Source organism: Saccopteryx bilineata, chromosome 1 (genome assembly GCF_036850765.1).
Source record: "Saccopteryx bilineata isolate mSacBil1 chromosome 1, mSacBil1_pri_phased_curated, whole genome shotgun sequence".
NCBI lineage: Eukaryota > Metazoa > Chordata > Mammalia > Chiroptera > Emballonuridae > Saccopteryx > Saccopteryx bilineata.
This window is the reverse complement of record NC_089490.1, coordinates 57,033,910-57,059,754: the sequence shown is the minus strand read 5'-3', so window position 1 is coordinate 57,059,754 and position 25,845 is coordinate 57,033,910. Positions and strand designations below refer to the sequence as shown.

Sequence of the window (25,845 nt, the reverse complement as noted above, 5' to 3'; positions counted from 1 at the left end):
AAGTTGAACATAAAAAGTATGTTTCAGGCATATACTACTACTAAATTTCTTTTGTTATATCCAATAAAACAAAAAGTCATGATATTGTATAAAATTCTAGTTACTGACTCTCTGCTGATTTTGTTCTACTATACCTGTGGTATTTTCTCTGAAGATAAGTAGTGAGACATCCCTGACATCCTACAATAGACCCTGACACTAGGCTTCTTATTAAAATATATTCTTTATTTCTTTTGTTTTATCATTTATTTATTTCCCACCAACTCAGGTTAGTAAGCTTTTCAGGCAGCTGTTTTGGAAGCCCTTTGTAGAATGATGTGTAACAGTCACTACTCCCCTAACCTAACTAAAGAATGTACTGCTTCCTAATTTTCTTTCATTGCCATAGAAATAGGTAATGCTCTTTTTCAAGCTCTCACCAGTTCTAACAGGACAACAGGAATATTCGTCATAGATTTCATTATAGCCATGAAGAAACATACAAACTTCAGGAAGTTGAGACACATTTCAGGAACAAGGCTTGTAAGGAATTTATTTTTATTCAGGTGTTCCTTTTATGCATCACAACTATGATTAATTAATTACAGTATACTTTAAATCTGAATGAACTGTCTAACTTCTTAAAATAATAAACCAGAGGAGTTTTTCTTACTTCTATAAAACATTATTTTTCCCAAGTCTTGGCAAAATTTTTAATATTCCAATTAGGACAGTTTATTTTTGATGGACCTGGGCAGTAATGATCAACTTGAAGAATTGAATTGCTAGAGATGTAGGGAAATTTTTTTAATTTAAGAAATTCCAGAACTAGAGGGCACAGCAGCCTCCCCAGGAGTCACAGAGATGCAGAACTTTTTGAAGATCCTGACGAGAAGACTGTCATCCTTGGGGTTGAGCCCAGTGACACCACGGAGAATGTCAAAGCTAACGTCCAAGACAAAGAAGGCAACTGGCCTGACGATTCCCCGGGCAAAAGAGCTGGAAGACGGCCCCACTCTCTCAGACCACACTACTCGGAGAGACTCCACCCTGCACTTGGTGCTTCCTCCGCGGCCTCATCGAGCGCTCCCTCCACCAGCTCACCCAGAATTACGGCTGTGACAGGATGATCTGCCGCAAGTGTTCCATCCACCTGCACCCCTTCACTGTCAACTTCTGGAAGAAGTGTGGCCACACCAACAACCTGTGCCCCAAGAAGAGGTTAAGTGAGGCCCTTCCACTACCTTGTTGACCCGCTGGGCGGCCTTCTGCCTGAACCCCGTGTCCATGGGGCCTCCATAAAGTTTCCCTTTAATTAACCAGAGCAGTAAAAAGGGAAAAAAAATTAAATACTAGAAATTTAGTGAATGGAAAGCATTAGAAGAGGACATAATAATTGAGTAAAAGATGAAAACTATTTTTTAAATAGTGTGTTCATTACTTTTAAAAAAATGTAATTTGTGTATAAACAAGTTAGTGTTTGTCCAAGCAATATTATCGAACTTATGTGCTTCTCCAATTGTATTCATATATATTTAGTTTAAATTTTTTGGTTGCCTTTTAGATCTGGTGCTCCCTCTCCATTAAGTAAGGTAAGTTTGTTTTTCATATTTTAACTGTTTTAAGCATTTGTGAGGTAGAGTTTTGTGACATTAAGTGTATTTACATTATTGTGCAACATTACTATCATCCATTTTTATAACTTTTTTATTTTCCCAAAGCAAAACTCTGTACCCTTTAAACATTAACTCCCCATTTTCCCTGTTCCCAGTCCCTGGCAGGCACTATTTTGCTTTCTGTTTCTATGACTTGGAGGACTCCAGGGACCTCATATAAGTAGAATCAACAAGTACCTGTTCTTTTGTGATTGGTTTATTTTTCTTATCATCATATCTTAAGGGTTCATCTATTCCTTTTAAAGGCTGAATAATGTTTTATTGTACATATATTTTATATATATATGTATATATATCACATTTTGTTCATTTATTCTTCTATCAAAGAACACTTGAGTTGCTTCCACCTTGTGGCTATTTTAAATAAAATAGCTGCTATGAACATATGAATATTTGTACGAGTGTACAAATATCTGAGTCCCTGCTTTCATTTCTTTCGGGTATATATGCAGAAGGGGAATTGCTATGTCAAATAGTAATTTTATTTTTAACTTTTTGAGAAAAAATAAGCTAAGTTTTTAGGTATTGTCCTTTATATTTTGTAAGTCCAGTGTAATATTGCAATGCCTACTTAGTCCTCTATTTGGACTAAATTTTTTTAAGTTGAAGAAATTTTCATTTACTTCTATTACAACTGAAGACAAACATATCTATGTAACAAATGTTACTGGTTACAAAGTACTGTCACATACTCTGAATTACAGCCCTGTGACACAGGTAAGGCACATAATAATATATTTGTTTTAATTGTAGATTAACAAATTGTAGCTAGGTGTCTTTCTACCAGCATGCCTTTTAGTCAGTCTGCCTTAATAAATTTATTTCTTTATCTCCCTATCCCTTTTTTAGCTTGTTAAAGGACAGGATTATGTTTATAAGTGACAGCAGTATTTCCTTCTATAGATCTGTAATTTACATTTACCATTGTAATTATTTTATTATTAATTTTAATTTATTGTGTGTACATGAATTCAAGTGTCCCACTGAATATAACTTCCTCACCCCACCCCCATGTCCCCCATTAATCCCCTTTGCCCCCCTCTCCCTAGCTCCCTCCCCCCTTCCCTCTAGGATTTGCTGTCCTGTTATCTGTATCTTTGTGTTATGTATATATAATTTCACTAATCACTTCACCTTCTATGATTCCATCCCCTCATCTCCTTTCTCTCTGGGTCCCTGTGACCCTGCCTTTGCCTCTATTCCATTCCTCAGTTCACTTTGTTAATTAGATTCCACATATAAATGAGGTCATATGATCTTTACCATTGTAATTTTTAGATTAAAAAAAATGTAATAAGGCCCTGGCCGGTTGGCTCAGCGGTAGAGCGTCCGCCTGGCGTGCGGGGGACCCGGGTTCGGTTCCCAGCCAGGGCACATAGGAGAGGCGCCCATTTGCTTCTCCACCCCCACCCCCTCCTTCCTCTCTGTCTCTCTCTTCCCCTCCCGCAGCCAAGGCTCCATTGGAGCAAGATGGCCCGGGCGCTGGGGATGGCTCTGTGGCCTCTGCCCCAGGCGCTAGAGTGGCTCTGGTCACGGCAGAGCGACGCCCCCTAGTGGGCAGAGCCTCACCCCTGGTGGGCGTGCCGGGTGGATCCCGGTCGGGCGCATGCGGGAGTCTGTCTGTCTCTCCCCGTTTCCAGCTTCAGAAAAGTACAAAAAAAAATGCAATAAATGTGTTCTTTCCTCTTTGGAACATTTCCATTAGGTAATTGCTGTCATTACAGACATGAAGACTGTCATCGTGACTGCCATGGTGGTGGGCCCCAGACTCCCTATATATACTGTGCCACTGCCTGGCTGGCTACCTAAGATCCCCTCGGGAGCTTGAACAATCAAATAAAATAAACGAAAACAAAAGCTCCCTGGTGATTCTGATACAAAGCCAGATTTAAAGTTATTATGCCTATGTGAAAAATTCCAATATATGACTGCTGAGTACAGTGTGGTAAAATTATGGCATCCTTTAGGATGATCTGTCTCTACATTGTGGCCAAATTGTCTTTTATTGACTTTCTCTTTATGTAATTAAGAGGATTATTTTGATTCTGTTTTCCTAGCTCTCTCTGCTCTTTAGAGCTTGCTGTTACAAGGCAGTTTTTAATGGGCCTTTGAAAACATTCATTTCTGTATTTATGTTGGTGGATTCATGCTGTCATTAAGTTCTTAGTAGTGTTTTATTAACCTCACTTCCTGAGCTTATTCATCAGTATTGGTTTAAAGCAACATCTATTTTCTATTAGCAGAACTGTCAATGTCCACAATGGATAAACGTATTTTAGTTAGTCTTTTCTGTTTTCTTGATGATCTTTCATATTCCATTTGGAAATTTTAAATTTTGAGTGAAGAGAGAAGTGTGAGTTGATGTTTTCTGAGTAACTATATCCATTCTGTGCATGTATGTCTGTCTCAAAGTGCTGAATGCTTAGCACTTGTGTACTATGGGATTTTGACTTCTTTATTGGTTATATTCTTGGACAAATAGCTGTTAGACAAATACTAGTTAAGTCTAGAAATTCCTATAAACTTATCTCCTGTTATTTTTCTTAAATTATTCTTCTTGAAATGTCTTTTAAGTTTGGTCTTTTTGAAATCAGATGTCTGCTTGTAGTGATATCTGATAATCCTTGCTTGGTTTTATACTTTTTTGTGTATAAAAGTATACTTTTGTCCACTTACAGAACTATCAATGGACTGTCTTGAGATGTTCCGCTAATCTTTCTCTTGTGAATTCATGGAGAATTAAATATACAAAATAAAAGACAGTATACTTACAATAGTTATTTAATAAAAATTTTAATTTTTAAATATGTTGGCTAACTGTTAAGTCCTCTTCTTAAAAATAAACCAGTCCAGTACAATAAATTTTAGCTTTCATTTCACTTTCTTTGGTTCTATTTTGTCATATTAGTGATGGGATATAGTCACGATATCCCGAAGCTATCAATGACTTGAGTGTTTCCTGCTAATTGTTCTCTGTCATCTGTGAACTATTTTGTAAGTTATATTTCTAGATTTTAAAAGCATCTGAGAAGACTTCACATTAAGTCTATTTGTGATACAGAGGAAAGAAAAAGAATAGCCTTAATTTTATACTAATTATTATAATCAATAATTTATAAAATTATTGACAGCTAGCCAAAGATCTTTCCCCCTAATTTTATGTTTCAGAAATACATTTAGCTTGACTGGTGGTGGCACAGTGGATAGGGCCTTGACTTAGTTAGGACCCTGAGGTCTAGGGTTCAAAACCCCAAGGTCACCAGTTTGAGCATGGGCTCATCCATCATGTAGATGATCCCATGCTCACTGTCTGGATTAAGCCCAAAGATTGCTGACTTGAGCCTAAAGGTTGCTGGCTTGAGCATGGGGCAACTGGCTCAGCTAGAGCCACCCCACATCAAGGCACATATGAGAAGCAATCAGTGAACAGAAAGTACCGTAACTATGAGTTGATGCTTCTCATCTCTCTCCCTTCCTTTCTGTCTATGTGTCTGCCTGTCTGTCTCTCTCTTACTTAAAAAAAAAAAATTAGCTTTGATTTTAAATATGTAAATAGAAGTCTTTAAGATGTGAGGCCAAACATTTTTTATCATTTTACATAAATTACATTTATCTTTTAAAGTTTGTAAGATGTTTTGTCCAGTATTGATTATTTATTACAATTGTTGGTTTCAAGCCTTTTTCAGTTTTTCCTCCCAAGAGGCGTTAAATAAATGCTGGGAATGTCTTGGGTCTGCAGAGTGGCTGTCCTCCTGCTCTGCGTCCTGCAGATTGTATCTGACTAGAGTGTGTTGTGCACCTTTACTTTCAGTCTTCTCCAGCCACAACTGTGACGTCTCCTAATTCTACACCAGCTAAAACTATTGACACATCCCCACCTGTTGATTTATTTGCAACTGCATCTGCAGCTGCCCCAATCAGGTTAGTTAATAAACATTCAGTAAATGTTTGCTAATATTTTGATGAGGTTTTTTTATTTTTTTATTTTCATGTACTGAACCCAAATGATTTCAGAAAATGAAAGCTAGTTCTACCATGTACTATTTTGGGTTATTTTTAGGTATGCCAAGTAAGTTCTTCTACACTTTATATAATACCTTAGGCCTGTACCTGTCAGAGCAGTGGAAGGACCTAAGCTGTGGAAGTCACCTTGTTGCCCACACATTTGGAAAAGAAAGTGGAAAAATCATGCACACATTGCAAGTTCTTCTGAAATGACTGATGTGGAAAAGTAGTTTCTTCTTGTGGAAAATTTAAAAGGTTACCTTAAAGTGCTTTTTTTTTAAGAAAAGAAAAAAAAAGCTCGCAGTTATCGATCAATTAGCTGATGTATCTGAGGGAGTCAAACTCTGGTGTTTAGGAAGAGATCACCGTGGTGTTCTTGACCAGCTTTTTTTAGCACATACAGGTCGGAACAGCAGTGAGAAAGGTAGGGGTGACTGTACATTCTGTGAACTCTCACAGCTGCCTACAGTGAAGCCCCAACTCACAGGGGCTTCCTCAAATAATAATTATAGGTCAGCTCTTTGTTTGGATGTTTTGCCTTGGGAGGATTCTGGTCTCATTTTTGTAGTATCTGCGACTGATCGTAATTGCTCTATATTTAGAGACATAAATTTTGGACTAAGCAATAAATCCAAGTAAGTACCCGTGTTGACTATATGTGATACCCTGAACTTGTGTAGTTTGGCTTTTTATAATCTAGTTTGGCGAAACTAAGTCCTTTCTGCCTCTATATTAAGATAAGTTGCTTCTTATAAAAGCTATGACTTGGGTCCTACTAAATATGTTTCCCTATTCTGGCACTTACGCCTGTTGTATTTAGGAAATGGGCATCGAAGCTAGGCCAGGTTTAGGAGTTTTAAAACTTTTTTTTTTTTTTGAGCAGCAGAATCCATTCTTCAAAAGAATATTACTTGGAATCCTAATATGTGGAAAAGATAAAGATGGAACTGCTGTTTGTGATGAGGGTGGGGCACCTGGGACACTGATGGCTTGGTTTCTGGTCTGGTCACCTTTAGGTCAGTGCTCCTTAAACCTGAATGTACATGGGAAACACCGGAGTCACATTGGATTAGAGTCTGATGTAGTAGGTAATGAAACAAGTCTGAGATGCTGCATTTCTGACAAGGTCCTGGGATGCTACAAGTTTAGAAGCCATACTTTGATTAGCAGAACTCTAGGTCCCTCCTAAGAACCTCTGCAGATGGAGGAGCTTTGAAAAGTAGAGCCCCAACGCACTAAGAATAGAAACATGGAGGTATATTTAGGTGAGGCCTCTTTACAGGCAGCTTGTCATGTTGTACTTTTATGGAGGAAAACAGGTACATTAGTAAATATTCATTTTAACAACTTCTGTTTATAAATAAGTTCTTCTCAAGACAAGAATATTTTTTATACAAAAAAAATAGAAAATAGAGAAAATAAAAATAATTACCTATAATCCTCTTACCCTAATACCTTTAATATTTGGCTTATGTTTCCTTTTGTCACAGTCCTCATAAGCAGCATTTCATAACATGATTAAGAAAATTTCACCTTACTTTGAGGCAGTTAGATTTTCCCTTTTAATTTCTGCCCCATGATCTGGTGTCAGACCCATGGCTTAGCATATGACTTAACTTTGTTACTGTCTATAGAGCAAGAGTTGATAAACAACAGCCCAGGGGGAAAATCTAGTCCACTGGTTTCTTTGTAAATAAAGTTTTACTAGAATGAATGCACATTTATTTGATTATGTGACATATATGTCTTACTCTGTTCTATAGTGGCAGGGTCAAGCATTGACGGAGATCGTCGAGCCCACAAACTTAATGTACTTAGTTAGCATCTAGTCCTTCACAAGAGTAGTTTGCCAACCCTTGGTGCAGAAGAACATATGCTATACTGCCATCCTTTCCAAAATATTAGTCACTTATTTGATTTAAACTACACAAAATCTTTAATGTTTTTCTACATAACTCTATATTAAAAGCATCTTCACATTACAAAATTTCAAAACCTGATTTTCAAGTGATATATTCCATTTAGCACTTCTAAACCATCTAGTGATCTCCTGGACCTCCAGCCGGACTTCTCCTCAGGAGGGGCTGCAGCCGCCGCGACACCAGCACCAGCACCAGCTTCCGGAGGAGCCACTTCTTGGGGAGGTGAGTGAAACCAGACAGCCATGCCACCTGTCTATTTTGTTGTTTTTATTTAGACTGTAATTGTGATGCTTACCTTCTGAGGATCCAAAGTAGTGATAGAAACTGGGAGAGAAAATGCTGAGATTGGCATCTGTTGATGGGATTCTGTACTGAGAGAAAGAGACAAAGATAGAAAAAGTACCTATAATACAGTTGAAATGTTCAAGTAGTCATATAGTTTTTATTTTAAAAGTTGAAGCAAAGACAGTACTTTTCTTTGCTGTTCTAAAGTTCTGATTATATTTAGTATTGTTCTCTAGAAATTCAGATTTTCCTGCAAATTTATGAGATTATGCAAAGGCAGCATTTCTAATTTGTTTTTCTTGGGTATAGCCTCCTTCAAGAATTCCTTGACTATAATTCACATTGTATTTGGCTTAATGCATTTGCTATCTGGGATAGATGTTTGTTTGTGCCAGAAAAGATCCACTCTAAACTGATTGAGAGAAATTCCCATTTTCTTCAGGTATCCTGGAAAAAAATAAAGTTCTTACAAGTATTTTATTTTAAAGCATATTTGATACTAATATAAAAATTAAGTTAATTACTGCATAATTCTCAAAGTTGCACAGAGTTAGTTTTAAATGCCATGCCCTATTGCATCAAACTATCAATATAAAATTTTTTAAAGCTTAAAAATCACTTATAGAATTAGAGAAACAAGATGTTAGAATAGGAGGTGCAAAGCAAAAAATTTGGCAACCATCCATGGGCCAAAGTGCCTTTGTGGGAGCATTGAGATCCAAGTAGGAGGTTGTAAATCCCCAGTAGAGCTCAAATCAAGGAGGGTTATTTTGAGATGACAGGTCTATGCCCAAGTGAGAGGCTGGATCCCAACCTTGGTGTCCTGGCTATAGACCTGGAGACACCATTGTCACCCCCCTATGGATTTGCTTAAAGTCCTGTTTGGCCTTGATCCTGCTACCAGCAAGAGACTGGGGAGGAGCTTCACGTGCCCATACCTTGGGTAACATCCCTGCTGATCTTGGTCTCAGCTGTGTACCTTAAAATGGCCTGTGACTCAACTCTAGCCCATCTCATTCCTGGTCCAGAAGCATTCTTGCTCAGGGACCCAGTGGTGGCACATTAGTCTGTGCCCCCAGATGCAGACCTAGTGACCTTTGTTCAACCTCAAATCCTGAAGGAGCCCAGGGGCTCAGCCCCATCCTTTCCTAGCCTCAGTCAGGAAGCAGACTTGCACACCTAGGGACCTGGTGAGAGACACACCCATTCATGCCTCCAGAGGCAGGCCTACCACTGTGGTCCTGACTCTATAACTTAAAGCTACCCTCTGAATTAGTTCCAGCCCTACTCTGCTGTAATCTAGAGCTAATCCTACCTGCCCAGCAACTGAGCAGCAGCCACACCCATCCACACACCTGGTAATAAACCCACCATCTGTGGACCCAACTGCAGACCCTGATGTGGACCCTTGTCCCAGTTCTAGCTCTAATGAGAGCCTAGGCAGGATCTACCTCCACCCAAGGATATGGTAACAGACCCACTAACCATTGAACCCACAGTAGATCTAGCAGTAGCCAGATGACCTGGCTTCAATCCCATTCCACTGCTATCCTGGAGGCAACGTCATCAGCCCAGAGATCTGACAGGAGAAGGTTGTTACCTGTCAAAACAAGTTATTAAAGCCTAGAAGAGGTGTTTGCTCCTGCAAATGCCCTGATATCAACCAAGGGCTACATGGATCAAAAGAATCAGACAACAAACATGACACCACCAAAGGAAATTAATAAAGATCTAGTAACCAACACCAAATAAATGGAGATTTACAAATTGCCTGACAAATAACTCAAAATAAACATCTTTTTTTTATATTTATTCTTTTTTTTTCTTTTTTTCTGACATTAGAAACGGGGAGGCAAACAGACTCCCGCAGGCACCTGACCGGGGTCCACCCGGCAGGCCCACCAGGGGGCAGTGCTCTGCCCATCTTGGGGTGTCGCTCTGTTGCGACCAGAGCCATTCTAGCACCTGAGGCAGAGGCCACAGAGCCATCCTCAGCGCCTGGGCAAACTTTGCTCCAATGGAGCCTTGGCTACAGGAGGGGAAGAGAAAGACAGAGAGGAAGGAGAGGGAGAGAGGTGGAGAAGCAGATGGGCGCTTCTCCTGTGTGCCCTGGCCGGGAATTGAACCCAGGACTCCTGCACACCAGGCCGACACTCTACCACTGAGCCAACCGGCCAGGGCAAAATAAGCATCTTAAAGAAGCTCAATCATATACAAGAGAACACAGATAAATAACTAAACTAAATCAAGAAAACACTACATTAATAAAATTAGATGTTTAATAAAGAATTAAAAAAGAATCAAACAGAAACTCTGGAGCTGCCTGAACTGAATACAATGCATGAACTCAAAAATTCAAGAGAGCTTCAATAAAAAGCTTGATCAGACAGAAGGAAGAATTAGGAAACTCCCCTGGCCAATTGGCTTAACAGTAGAGTGTTGGACCAGCATATGGAAGTCCTGGGTTTGATTCCTGGTCACGGCACACAGAAGAGGTGACTGTCTGCTTTTCCACTGCTCCCCCTTCTCTCTCTCACTCTCTCTTTTCCCCTCCTGCCACCACGGCTTGAATGGTTCAAGAAAGTTGGCCCTGGGTGCCGAGGATGGCTCCATGGCCATGCCTTAGGGACTAAAATAGCTTGGTTGCCAAGCAATGGAGCAGTGGCCCCAGATGGGCAGAGCATTGGGCCCAACAAGGGTTGCCGGTTGGATCCTGGTCAGGGTACATGCAGGAGTCTGTCTCTCTGTCTCCCTGACTCTCACTTAATAAAAAAATGAAGAAGAAGAAATAAAGAAAGAAAACTCAAAGACAGATCATTAGAAAACAGCCAATAGGGAATAAAGCATAGAGACCAATAGAATACCATTAAATGAACACATATATGCATTATGGGAGTCCAGAAAGAGAGAGAAAGGGACATAAGCTTATTTAATAAAATAATGGCTAAAATCTTCTTAAGTCATAGGAAGGATATGGACATTTGATTCATGAAGTTCAAAAGTCCCCATGTGAGCCTGACCAGGCGGTGGCGCAGTGGATAAAGCGTCGGACTGGGATGCGGAAGACCCAGGTTCAAGACCCCAAGGTCGCCAGCTTTAGCGCGGCTCATCTGGTTTGAGCAAAAAGCTCACCGGCTTGAGCCCAAGGTAGCTGGCTCGAGCAAGGGGTTACTCGGTCTGCTGAAGGCCCACAGTCAAGGCACATATGAAAAAGCAATCAATGAACCACTAAGGTGTTGCAACGTGCAATGAAAAACTAATGATTGATGCTTCTCATCTCTCCGTTCCTGTTTGCCTGTCCCTGTCTATCCCTCTCTCTGACTCTCTCTCTGTCTCTGCAAAAAAAAAAAAAGTCCCTATGTGAGATCAACCCAAAGAAGATTACCCCAAGATACAGTATTAAACAAATTTTCAAAAGTCAATTATGAAGAGAAAAATTTGAGAACAGTAAGAAAAAAAGCAACTTGTTATATACAGGGAACCCCTGATAAGACTATAAACACATTTATAAGCAGAAATCTTGCAGGCCAGGAGGGAGTATGATGATACATTCAAAATGCTATAAGAAGGTAACTGCTAACCTAGAGGACTCTACCCAGCAAAGCTGTCCTTTCAGTAGTGAGGGGCAGAGAAAGACATTCCCCAACAAACAAAAGCTGAGGAAGTTCATCACCACTAGACCTGCCTTACAAGAAATGCTAAAGGGAATTCTTCAGATTAACAAAAAGGATGCTAGGTAACATGAAAATATATAAATGTATAAAACCACTTGTAATCAAATTCAGAATATTCTAATATTGTAATGCTGGTAGGCATTTCATTTTTAACTCTGTCTTAAAAATTAAAAGACAAGGCCCTGGCCAGTTGGCTCAGTGGTAGAGCGTCGGCCTGGCATGGGGGGACCCGGGTTCAATTCCCGGCCAGGGCACATAGGAGAAGCACCCATTTGCTTCTCCACCCCCCCCTCCTTCCTCTCTGTCTCTCTCTTCCCCTCCCACAGCCAAGGCTCCATTGGAGCAAAAGATGGTCCGGGCGCTGGGGATGGCTCCTTGGCCTCTGCCCCAGGCACTGGAGTGGCTCTGGTTGCGGCAGAGCGACGCCCCGGAGGGGCAGAGCATTGCCCCCTGGTGAGCAGAGCCTCGCCCCTGGTGGGCGTGCCGGGTGGATCCCGGTCGGGCGCATGCGGGAGTCTGTCTGACTGTCTCTCCCCGTTTCCAGCTTCAGAAAAATACAAAAAAAAAAAAAATTAAAAGACAAAATAACTAAAACTACAATAATTTGTTAATAGGTATACAAGATAAGCAAATGTAGAGTGAACATCAAAATATAAAATAGGCTGAGAATTAAAAGTATAAAGTATTTGTATGTGATTGAAGTTAAATTATTATCAGCTTAAAATAGACTATATTAACTCTTATAGTTATAAGAAGATTATTATATAATTATAAAAAGATCAATTAAACAAGAGAATATACAAGTTGTAAATATTGTATTGCATCAAACATTGGAGTACCTAAATATACAAACAAAAATTAACAGAATTGAGCAGGTAAATAGCCATATAATAGGGGATTAACAAGGATACCAAGAATGCACAACAGGAAAAAGATAGTCTCTTCAGTAAGTGGTATTTGAAAAACTGGATAACCACATGCAAAACAATGAAATTGAAACCTTATCTTACACCATATACAACTCAAGGCCCTGGCCAGGTAGATCAATTGGTTAGAGCCCTGGTTGGCAAACTGCAGCTCGCGAGCCACATTGCGGCACTTTGGCCCCTTGACTGTGGCTCTTCAACAAAATACCACGTGCGGGCGCTACCTCGATAAGGAGTGTACCTACCTATATAGTTTAAGTTTAAAACATTTGGCTCTCAAAAGAAATTTCAATCGTTGTACTGTTGATATTTGGCTCTGTTGACTAATCAGTTTGCCGACCACTGGACCGTTAGAGTATCATCCCAATATGCCAAGGTTGCAGCTTCAGTCCTTCATCAAGGCACATACGAGAATCAACCAATAAATGTGTAAATAAGTGGAACAACAAATTGATGTTTCTCTTTCTCCTTTTCTTTCTCTTTAAAATCAATCAATAAATTTAAATTTTTTTCTTTTAACTTGACTTAACCTTATTAAATTTCAATTGGCAAAGGAAAATTTTGCTGAAGAAATTTTATAAAAGCCTTCTCTGGATTTTCAAGTTTTCTTCTCTGGATTTTCAAGTTTTCATTTTGAAGTTTATCTTTTTAAAATATTTGATTTCAATTTACTAATAATTTATTTTCATTACCATAGTGGTTTTACAATGTATTATGTTTTTCCTATTTAAGAATCCGTCAAATCTATATTTTAAATCTATATACTTCCTTCATTCATAATATTTATATAAATGACATTTATAGACCTTATATAATATAAAACTTAGTGTGAATTATATATTTGTCGAGATAGACAATAAGTTTTTTTTCCATTATATATGAAGGTATTAACTCTTCTTTAACTGTTTAAATCAGTATGTATTTTACACTGTAATTTTTAGTGTTTCCCAGTTAAGTGACTTAGTTAGGACTTTAAAGAATAAACAGTAAAACTGCAAACTGTCTCTTTTCACTTTATTCTCTAAAGTGAAATGGATGAGAAATTTTGTATTTCTTTTTTGTTTGTTTGTTTTTTCATGTTTTACTTTTGGCACCAATTTCTTTTTTTAAGTGTCAACATAAGAAATGTCCAAATTTGTAGAGTATTTTTATGAGATTATTTGAGTTTATTTGTGCTACCTGATGACATGCCGAGCATGGCAGATTTGTAGTTATTTTTATACATTTGGAATTAAGGAGGAGACATAAGAAAGATTACATGAAGGTGGGGAAATCTTGATGATTACTTTACAAAATAGTTGACAAGATTATGCGCTCCCTGGAGAGTAGCTATGCCTCTGAAAAGGAGGATTACTCTGGCATTTCAAACGTGTGTTAAACTAGAAGCACAAGAGCAAGGTACAAGGCTTGATGAAGAAAAGATAAAGAAGTTATGGGTTTGGAGCAGGACTACCCACCAGGACCCACAGGTTAGGAGTTTATGATTAGATCACCTATGTGAGTATTTGGTCACTGATTTATTGAGCCCATTTACATTCACAAAGAAAAACCAAGGTGAAAGCTTTTTAAATTTCAGTGTACCATTTTTATTCATATTCATCTTCATGTACTTTCGCTAAGACACGTAATATTGTGAAGAATAAATGAAGAGCCTGACCAGGCGGTGGCGCAGTGGATAGAGTGTCGGACTGGGATGCAGAGGACCCAGGTTCGAGACCCCAACGTCGCCAGCTTGAGCGTGGGCTCATTTGGTTTGAGTAAAAGCTCACCAGCTTGGACCCAAGGTCGCTGGTTCGAGCAAGGGGTTACTCAGTCTGCTGAAGGCCCACAGTCAAGGCACATATGAGAAAGCAATCAATGAACAACTAAGGTGTTGCAACACGCAATGAAAAACTAATGATTGATGCTTCTCATCTCTCTGTTCCTGTCTGTCTATCCCTCTCTCTGACTCTCTCTCTATCTGTCTCTGAAAAAAAAAAAAAAAGAATAAGTGAAGATAATAACCACTTTTTTTATAACACATTTCAGTCTTCACTTGTTAGAAATAAGTATTGATATAGAAACACTGAGATATCCATAGGTATAGAAGGAAACGGAAGTGTGGCTTCAGCCAGGGCTGCCTGACATGGATGGGCAGTTTGTGTGACACTCAAAGGCAGGGGAGGGACCGATAGCCAGACTGCTTTCTGCTAAGTAAACTGTGAGCCTTTCTCATCCTTGAGAAAGTGGTGCCTTTCTTTTCCTGATCTGCTGGCCCAGAGGGAGCACTTTTTTTTATAATTAGTACAGACACATTCTAAGCAAACAGAAGCCTTGACTTAGGGCCTGATGCAGTGGTGGGATTCAGCCAGTTCGCATCGGTTTGACAGAACCAATACCTAATTTTTTGTGGAGTTCGGCGAACCAGCTGTTAAAATGTCACTTGTAATCAGGGTTCTCTCTAAGGTAGGTCCCTGGGCAGGCACCCAATGTGGAAATCACATATTTACATTCCTTACTCTTTTTTAATGTTCATCTGCACAACAGCATTTTCTAAGCACCCATAGTAATGTTCATTCCATCCCTAGGTGAAAAAAATTTGATGGAACTATGCTTGTAATATTTATTTATTCATTTTATAAAACTCATTATACCTTTGTTGTAATACTACATTTTAATTCCCTTGCATTTGTTACTTTAATAAACAAACATATAACACAAAGAGAAAACGTGACAAACAACCAGGGGATGACAACTTGTATTGGTTTTTTGTCAGATATTATTAAATATTTTTTCATTAATATTTTAAAACTTTTTTTATAATATAGTTTTGTGTACTTCTTTTATTGTTCTTGTTTAAATATTAAATGCATGAAATAATAAACTACCTTTCAGTATATCATTTTTTTATACTTAAAACAGTCATTAGGGCAGAGAACTGGTTGTTAAACTATTTGAATCCCACCACTGCCCTGATGCTCATTTTTTGTTAATTAAACAGCACTAGTCTTCTGTCTTAAAATATTAAATAGTGTCACTATTGCATATCAGTAGAAAAGTCAGTTGAGAAAAATACTAATAAATTTTCTAAGCAAAATAGTAAAAATTATAAGGCTTAAGAAATTGAAGTAAACTAATGCAATATGAGATTGAGAAGTAATAATTACTTTCAGTTTGCATTTATTCTACAGATACCCAGTAATGGGTGAAGATGATGCTAAATTGTAACAAATACATTTTGGCTCATTTGACTAAGAAAAAATAAAATCACTTTCTCAATTTTGTTTGGTAAGATTAGACTGGTTCTATTATTGAAGCATATTTTAATTTTGTATAACTAGATAGTAAAATGCAAACTTTAAAACTTTTTTGACCTATTTGGATATTCTTATCTGACCATAACATAGTAAGAAGATTTCATTTTCCAACAACCACACTTCTTCAGGTGTTTATAAATGTCTCTTGGAGGTTGTAGGTACTGATAAGCATTGCCATTTTAGGGCACATGTTGAAAGTGATATTTTTATTTTCCTGTTGGTGTAAAGCAACCAAATTTTAGCAAATTTTTATTTTAGTAATTTTAACTTAAGCATGACCAGTGTTGGTGCAGTGGGTAGAGCATTGACCTGGAAAGATGAGATCCCAGGTTCAAAACCCCAAGGTCACCGGCTTGAATGCAGGCTCATTGTCTTGAGTGCCTGCTAACCAGCTTGAGTGCAGGATTATTGACATGATCCCAAGGTCGCTGTCTTGAGCCCGAAGGTCTCTGGCTTGAAGCCCAAGGTTGCTGGCTTCAGCAAGGGGTTGTTGGCTTGGCTTGAGCCTCCTTGTCAAGGCACATATGAGAAGCAATCAATGAACAACTAAAGTGTCGCAACTCTGAGTTGATGTTTCTTATCTCTCTCCTCCCTCTCTCTCTCCCTTCCAGTCTCTCTCTTTCTCTCAAAAAAAAAATTAATAAAAAATTAACATAAGTAATACATATAAGATATGGCATCCTGTGGGTTAATAATGAATATATTTCACTGAAAAGAATGCAGAGCATTTTTTAAATTCCTAACTTTGGCTCCATAATAGGGAGAGCATTCCTTTCGCATAATAAATTCATCTCTTAGCACAAACAAATGAGTATATATGTGTTATATTTCTGTGTATCTTAGATGTGGGAAAACATAATTTCTTAATAGAAATGCTTGAAGTGAGATTTCTAACTTGTTAATTAAATCTGGGGGCTATATCTTTAGTCTCTTCATACACATGCATATATACAAATGTACACACCAAGGAAGATTAATAGAAGCTTTGAAATGCACAGTTCAATAATGAAAATTACAATTTGACTTAAATGTTAACCATTGTTATTATTAGCTAATCATTATCAAGCATTTATATATTCCAGATATGGTTTATACGTGTCATATGGGTAAGCACTTAAATATATTGACACATTTAAATTTTATACCTAAAAGTTTAGCTACATCTCACTGCAGAATAAAGATTTCCTTATTAATTTAGTTGTAGTTCTGTTTCTTCAGTAACAGTGAATATTTTCTAGCAATTTCTGTGATGCAAAAAAATCTGTTTATATACAACTTGCAAATGGATCAAACTCTGCTTCTGTAGTTTTTTTGAATAGTTTAATCCTTTAAAAAAAAGTGGTAGTTTTGAAAATATTTAATAGCTGTTTCTATCATCCTAAGGTATTTTTTATAGTAGCTAAGATTTTACATAAAAGAAGGACTGAGAAACATAAATTCTATTTTATCTAGAAAATTAAGATTTTAGAGACTAAAATCTGTGGTTTCAGGAATGGAGAATTCTTCCAACATCAATTATTCACCAATATGCTTCATTTTCTTAGAAAATTTTACTTTTCATTTTTCATTTCATCATTGCTGGAAGTCTCATCATCATCCTCCAGCTGGACATAATACTAGTCAAAAGCAAGGAACTGATATGTTAATTGTGTGTGTGTGTGTGTGTGTGTGTGTGTGTGTGTATTTTAAAAAATCATTTTATTTCTCTCATCTTCTAGCACAGTGGTCCCTAACCCCTGGGCCGTAGACCGGTACCGGTCTGTGGGCCATTTGGTACTGATCCACAGAGAAAGAATAAATAACTTATATTATTTCTGTTTTATTTATATTTAAGTCTGAACAATGTTTTATTTTTAAAAAATGACCAGATTCCTTCTGTTACATCCGTCTAAGACTCACTCTTGATGTTTGTCTCATAAGTTCGACAATTATATTTAAAAATACCATAGTTTTTACTCTGGTTGCATAATTTTATTTTGTGCATTTATCCATCCCATCCTAAAGGCTGGTCAATGAAAATATTTTCTGACATTAAACCGGTCCATGGCCCAAAAAAGGTTGGGGACTACTGTTCTAGCATACACAAATAAGTTTTCTCCTTACTTACCAAATGTGTGAAATAAGTTGCTGATTTGCTATCATAGACAGGTCTGGAAACTCTTAAATCACATGGCTCTTAGCTCTTCTGCTAAATCTCACTGCAACTTGAAATAGTCGTTTTGATAAGGGAAGTGTGAGGAGAGACTCCCACCAGTGCCAGGGAAAGAGAGAGGGCACATCTGTCTGAGCTCTGATGACCCACTTTGGTTATCCTAAAACGTTTTTAGGAAGTGTGGCTATGGAGTAACACCTGTACTGGGCCAGGTACTATTGAGTTAAAAAATTATTGGAAGTACCTTCTGTTCCCTAGGATTTTGGACCTGGCCACCTAACAGCAGAATATAACCTAACCCCAAGTCAACACAGGTCCTTTTGGCATACTGTTTATTCAGTATACCTTCTAAAATTTATAAACGGTTCTAATGTCAAATACTCAATGTGTTATTTTTTTTTATTTAAGAGAAAGCAGGAGAGATAGACTCTCACATGTGTCCCAACCAGGATCCACCCAGCAACCCCCATCTAGGGTCGATGCTCTGCCCAGCTAGGGCCATGCTGGCAACTGAGCTATTTTTAGTGCCTGAGGCAGAGACTTCACAGAGCTATCCTTAGCACCAAGGCCAATGTTCAAATCAATTGAGCCATGGCTGCAGGAGGAGAAGAGAGAAAGAGAAAGGGCAGGGGAGGAGAAGCAGATAGTCACTTCTCCTGTGTGCCCTGAGCAAGAATTGAACCTGGAACTTCCACATACTGGATTGATGCTCTACCATTGAGCCAACCGGCCAGGGCTCCGCATGCTATTATTTTCCAGTATTGTTATGAAATGTGTAAGATCTGGTTAGGAAGAATCTTAATTACCTTACTGTACAGTGCTTTACATAATATTCATTGGGTTTGCAAACTGCATAGTTAAATGAATGTGATTATTTTAATGTCAAATTTATGTTTCTTAGTTTTTTAAGTGTCCTCTAGAACATTGTTTTTCAACCTCTGGTCCACAGACCGATGCTGGTCCACCAGAAATTTCGGGCCAGACTGCAAAAGAGTTAACCACCATGATGGTGTATGGAGATTATAGACCCAATTGGTTACAGAATACCCTTGGATACCCAAATCTGCAGATGTTCAAGACACTTATAGAAAATGACGAGTATTTGCATATACTATACATCCTCTTTAAGTCATCTCTTGATCACTTAAAATACCTAATACAATGTAAGTGATATGTAAATAGTTATGCTATATTGTTTAGGGAATAATGACAAGAAAAAAGGTCTATACATGTTTAGTACAGATGTAACCTTTGTAGGCTTAACATGTCAGCAACAACATAGCATTTTTTTTTCAAATGTTTTTAATCCACAGTTGGTTGAATCCATGTTGGATGTAGAATCCACTGATACAGAGTGCTGACTGTGCATTTATGTATTTTTATTACAAATGGTCCCGAAAGCTAGATTTCTTCAGTTAGTGCTTCACTCTGCTTGGACATTGGTGTGGTTGACTATTTCAGCTTTATCTCTTATTTCTTCATATGCTGACACATGATGGACGTCGATAGACCTTTTGGGAGAGGGTGAGTAAAGCTTTATTTTAAACTTCTGTTTTAAGAGACTTCCATACCTTAATAACTGTCCTTATTTGCATCATTTGGAGCCTGGTATATGTTTTGTCTTTTCCTTTCCTTTTCTTCTCTTCTGTTGGTTCTCCCTTTCTGGTGCAACGCAGAGTCTCTGGCTGCGCTTTCCTCCGCTCCCCCGGAAGCAGAGGTTTCAGATCCATTTGCACCAGAACCTAGCCCTCCTACTACAACTGCTGAACTTGCAACTGCTTCAGCTTCTGCCTCCACTACCACAACTGTCCCTGCTGTCACTGCGGAAGTGGATCTCTTCGGAGGTCAGTCAGTCACACCACTGTGCTTTCCTTTTCTTTCCAGGGGTGCTGAAGTTACCTTAGAGGGGCGGTATTTAAAAGCCTGCACATTATCTAACAGCATGTCTGAGTGTTCAACTACCATCTCACTGTTTATTCATTTGTATTTATCTTAGATAAATTTGTCTACTTTATCTTCACTTAGTTTTAGTGGTTTTAGAGGAGAGGCTGATTTCCCATTTCTTGGAAGCTAGTACTTTAGTGGCCACTGGAACTCCTGTCCCGTACGTGTCCCCGTCCTGCAGTCCCTGTAGGAATGGTACCAGACCTCTACCATTATTTAGGTTTGGCTTTCAGGCCAGATTCAAACTAGCAGAGAGGGAAAAAAAATGTTTGGGGAATATGGGAGGTGAAATCCTGGCCTAAGGTACTCCTTAAGATTTAGGGGGGAAATCATCTAAGAGAGTTCAGAGGTCTCTGAAGAGTGTTTAGGGATATGCTCATTTTTGCAACTTTATGTTTATTCTCTCTAAGCAAAAACTTGGATCGTCTTTGGCTTTGGGACTTTGAGAGATCATTGTAATCAGAACTTGAAGTAGATTGAAAACAGGTTTAGGTGAGACTTAAATGATTGAAAATATGCCTTCCATATAAATGTAAATTCTGACAGAGTTGATTTACAGTTGTGGGCATGAGTCACATCTCCTAGACTCTGCCAGGATGGTATGCTTGGACCTGGTGAACCATTTGAAGCCAGTTTATTTATATATTCCCATCTGAGTGGTGGTAATGTCCAAACTTGGAAAGGTGCTCATATCATATACACACATCGAGTAGTGTTATATTCATCACATAGTTTAGTGTTTCTTCATTACAATATAACATCTTTCCCAGGGCTTCTTGCAAATATGGTAAAGAGATTGGAGGAAGCATATACTGGGGAGGGCAGGAGAGATCTGGCAGGCTCTGGTGAGTTAGTACACTGTCCTGGACGCTTACACTTGCACACTGTCACATTCCACGGTGCTGCATACCGCACCTGTCTCTGAGGCTTGCCAGCATTGTCTAAGACAAGGAACACTCAGCTAGACACAGCATCATCGTCACTATTTTTGGAAAGGAATTCACACTCTCATTTCTACAAGGGAAACCTGTTTTTTTTAAAAAAGGAGTGGGAAGGGGTTTGCAGACTCTTAAATAATTTATTATAAAGCATCATCTACTAGAGAAAATTTTCCAGCTATGCCTCTATAAATTTTGAGGCCAAAAATTTGCTTTAGCTTAAATGTATAAAATTAACTTCTTCACACCCTCCTTTCCCTGTCCCCGTTATTGATGTAGGGTATGGGTGGTTTCTCATAGCCTTATGTTAACAGAAAAACTTCAAGAAAAATGTGGGGAGGATGGATAACAAATTTGTGCTGAGACGTATCTATGTCTTTAGCTACTTAGATTTTTATTTTTCAGTCTGTAAGGAGCTAATTACCTCTAAGAAATCAACTCCATCTTGCTTCTCTCATGGCCCTCTGGAATAATAACACTAAAGATATTTCTCTGAAATAATCTTTGAATATTATGCTGTTTGTGTTGGTCACTTCTTCTGCTTTAACTGCATTTGTCAAGCAGAGAAATATGTTTGTTTGAAAATATTTTCGTAATGCCATTATTTCTACCCTAAAATACAAATTTAAAAGACTAGTAATAAAGAAATTAGTTAATTAAGGACTAGTACTGCAGAAAATCATACAACTTAATGCCAAACAGTAGGTCTCTCCCTGTGACTTCACCTATATCCTTTCTAGTCATCTGGCTAGAGGCTGAGTAAAAATGTATACATCGGAAGACCTCCTCACAGTTATTTTATTGATCTCTATAGGTCAATAAAAGTGGCCTCTGACAACTATAAGATCTCTATGCTGTATATTTCAGAAGGCTACGTGTATCGCTGTTTTGCAGTTTTCAGTGATATTCCCTAATTTCTTTCATGTTCTTTATTTATTTATAAAAGTCACATAGACATGGGATTCCAAATAAAAACTTAAACAAAACTCTCTTTGACCATAATGTGTGGCCATATAAAAAAATTTTTGTATCTCTAAAATGGGCAAGAGGTAGAACTCTTGAATGGGAAAGACACCAGTTATTTTGGCTACACAACATTTAAACATGTTGTTTTGAAATTTCATGTAGCATGAATAGTGGTATTAAGTAGTAGATTTCATTAAAAATAAGCTTAAGTTAAGCCTGGTTGGCTCAGTGGTAAAGCGTCAGCCGGCGTGCAGGAGTCCCCGGTTCAATTCCCGGCCAGGGCACACAGGAGAAGCACCCATCTGCTTCTCCACCCCTCCCCCTCTCCTTCCTCTCTGTCTCTCTTTCCCTCCTGCAGCCAAGGCTCCATTGGAGCAAAAGTTGGCCCAGGCTCTGAGGATGGCTCTGTGGCCTCTGCCTCAGGTGCTAGAATGGCTCTGGTTGCAACAGAGCAATGCCCCAGATGGGCAGAGCATCGCCACCTGATGGGCATGCCGGGTGGATCCCGGTCGGGCGCATGTGGGAGTCTGTCTGACTGCCTCCCTGTTTCCAACTTCAGAAAAATACAAAAAATAAGTAAAATAAAAAGGTTGAATTAAACAAGAAAAAAAAAGAAATAAGCTTAAGTAATTTTAGTATCTGAAAAAAATGGCTAATTGTTTAATTTCATGGGCATAAAATATAGAAATATTAAAATTTTTTATGTATTTTTATTACAAATTTGAAAAATAGGAAATATTATTTTTAAATTATATCTCGATAAAACTGTTATTCTAAAATAAATAAATAAATAAATATTCAGATAATACCCACATAGCATTTTAATAATTTCAGTGTAAGTTTTTTTATTTTTATTAAGTGAGAGTAGGAGAGGCAAAGACAGATTCCCTCATGCGCCCCGACTGGGATCCACCCCACAATCCCCTTAGAGGCCGATGCTCTGCCCATCTGGAACGTTGCTCCACTAAGCAACAGAAATATTTTTAAAACCTGAGGTAGAGGCCACAGGGCCATCCTCAGTGCCCAGGGCCAACTCTCTCCAATCTAACCATGGCTGTGGGAGGGGAAGAGATAGAGAAAGAGAAGCAAGAGGGGGAGGGGTGGAGAAGCAGATGGGTGTTTCTACCTGTGTGCCCTGACCAGGAATCGAACCCAGGACATCCACACACCAGGCCCACACTCTACCAGTTAAACAATGGCCAGGACCTCAGTGTAAGTTATTTAAAAACTTTCTCACCATGGCCAGATAGCTCAGTTGGTCAGAGTATCATCCCAAAGCACAGAGGTTGCTGAATTAGTCCTTGGTCAGGGCACATACAGGAACAAATTGATGTTCCTGTCTTTCTCTCACTGTCTCCCTTCCTCTCTCTAAAATCGATAAAATAAAAACATTAAAGAATTAAAAAAGAAACTTTCTCAGGAACATTTTTATTCAGTTTTATTTTATTTTTTTAAATAAACTTAGGAAATAAAATCTGCTTTCTGTGGTCAAGCAAAACAGGAATATAAGGCAAAGTTGTGTTTAGTAAAATTTATTAATAAAACTAAAAAACAACATACTTAAAAGCATTCTATTTATATAAGGTCTACCGGAAAGTTCTGTCCGTTTTTGGAATAAAACAAAATACAAATTTTTCTTACCGTTAATAAACTTTATTAAATAATATATTTCCACACCAATCCTATCTTCCAAATATGATTCGAAATGGTTTGCTGAGCTGAATTAAGCCTTTCTGCGATCTCCGATGTTGTCAGAAAAGGATCTTGCTCCAACGTGGTCTTAACATCATCATTGATCAAAGATGGTTGCCCAGAACGTGGCTTATCAGAAAGGTCGAAATCACTTGTTTTGAATTTTTCGAACCATCATCTGCATGTCCTATCAGAAACTGTACCTTCACCAAACACTTTCAATAAATTTATACATGCTTCTGTAGCATTTCTTGTTGAAATTCATAAAAATACAGTGGCATAAATGAACTTTATCAGTAGCCATGGGTACACTATTGCTTCACACATAAGACTAACGTGAATCAACTTTGTTTTAGTTAATTTGCTACGTCAGTATGTATACATTAAGTGATAAAAATAGAGAGACACACACACGCCAAATAAACATGTGCTTACATGTCGAAACTTGTGATAGAAACAGACAGAACTTTCCGGTAGACCTTATATTTATGAAAACCTCACTACCAACATCAACTGGTTTGACACAACACAGGGCTTTTCTCAGCACTGGAATGCTAAATTGATGCTGCTATGGTACTTTCTTTGCACAAGCACCACAGTACCTTTTCAATCAACTGTGTCAATTTATGAACAAGGCTTTGTGCAGATGGTAGTCTGTGAGCACAAAACCAAGTGCTGGAAGACCTACGCACTTACCCCACAATGCTGACTTCATTTGTACGTGTTGGTTAACAAACTGTCCTTAGTAGAAGGAACGGAAGTGGAATGGTGACTCTGGACTGTTGAGAACGACTGAAACCTTTGTGCTGAGTATGTGATTTAAGGGTGGCTTTTGTCACTGGAGAAGATAAGGAGAGTAGTTCAGGATGGGGAAAATGACAACTGTTAGACATAGTGAGAAAGTAGTCACATGATAAAAAAGTTTGAGAGAAAATTCTTCCTGAATCACTAGAAGAAAAAAAAAGGCTAGTCTCCAGCCATCTCAGAGAGAGGAGTTTGCTGGCTGAGGCCTGGACTAAAGTCATAATTGTAGGGCAGCAGGGACGTGCATTTCCAGAAAAGAGCACTGATTGAAACTGGCTGAATGTAGACATGACCTGCAAATGGGTAACAAGGGAGCAGAATTGTACTGGAAATAGCTTTAGTTTTCAATACTGGAAGTATAATACTGCCATTGATAATGAAAGAAAGCTAGGTATTACAAGAATATTTTTAAGTGTCAAATTTTTATTACCTCTCACAGTTCTAGGGGCAGACTGGACTCGGCTGGACAGTTCTGGTTTAGGGTTCATTTGTGGTTACATTCAGACAGTGGCCAGGAAGTCTTCCTCATTTAGGGCTCCCTCTGCTGGGCTGGGAAGACTTAACAGCTAGAAGCAAGAGTAGCTGGGATCCTGTCTTGAAGAGCAGTTTTGATGAGAGTAAATGAGTTGTTTATAACATTTAGTTTTAGCCAAGAGAATAAGCATTAAAAGGAAATGTCTTGCTGACAGGAAAACAAACAAAAACCCACCTCTCTTTTGGGTAGAGCTATAAATATGGGTTTTACCTACTTTTACATAAGTGATAACTGAAGAGGCCAGCAGGCCATACCATAAATATTTATTTGACTCCTAACACTGTTAAATTACTGTTTATTCCGTACTTTAGGAGGAAATTGTATAGTAGGATGTGGCATAGTTCATAGCAGTGTTGCATAGTGATTAAACACACCAAACTCAGTCAGACAATTCATGGCCAAATTCTGCATCCATCATGTGCTGGCTCTGTGACCTTGGTCCAATCCTTCCAACTCTCCTATCTTCCAATCTCTTATCCACACAGTGGAGACGGTAGAACGTCCAGTACAAGATGTGTAGGAATTAAATTTAGTAATGCACATAAAATATTTACACAATGACTGGCACATAAATACTAATTAGTGAGCGCTATTATGGTTTCTACTATTCCCATATTATTAATCTCAGTTCAGGTTTTATAAGAATAAAAGGAAAGGAAATAGACCTGACACATGGCAAAATATTTTAAGCCCTCCCAACCTCCTCTTAGACTTTTTTTTGTGTTTTTCTGCCCCATCTCTTAGGGTTTTCATGTATCTCTAAGTCCTCCAGAACCCTGTCTCCTGATGTATTGTTCATACTCCATTATTATTATTTGGCCTCTTCCCTCATTGACCTCTACTCACAATATATATTCCCTTAGTATAGCTAAGAGAAGCATTCAGATCCAATAAATCTGTAAGTTATGAGTAACCAATTGTCTCATTGTCCCTTCTCAGGGTATTTGTGTTTTTGTAAAGGATCTTGTAAGCCAAGTGAGTCTCTAAGTTAATGTTCATTATTGTACTTAATGTTTGGCCTCAGACATTACTAAAGTGTGTTTTGTAATCA

The 25,845-nt window shown here is 38.4% G+C and overlaps 1 protein-coding gene across 8 annotated transcripts in view; it reads left to right on the top strand.

The window, feature by feature from the left end:
* The window catches only part of SNAP91 (synaptosome associated protein 91), a 161,059-nt gene that overhangs the window by 83,981 nt on the left and 51,233 nt on the right, over positions 1 to 25,845 (top strand). For all 8 annotated transcript variants that reach the window (XM_066254193.1, XM_066254209.1, XM_066254207.1 and 5 more), the window contains exons 11-15: positions 1,544 to 1,571; positions 5,467 to 5,576; positions 7,686 to 7,804; positions 19,425 to 19,439; positions 19,592 to 19,759. In XM_066254193.1, the coding sequence (XP_066110290.1) occupies positions 1,544 to 1,571; positions 5,467 to 5,576; positions 7,686 to 7,804; positions 19,425 to 19,439; positions 19,592 to 19,759 (440 nt within the window). The remainder of the gene's footprint in view (positions 1 to 1,543; positions 1,572 to 5,466; positions 5,577 to 7,685; positions 7,805 to 19,424; positions 19,440 to 19,591; positions 19,760 to 25,845) is intronic.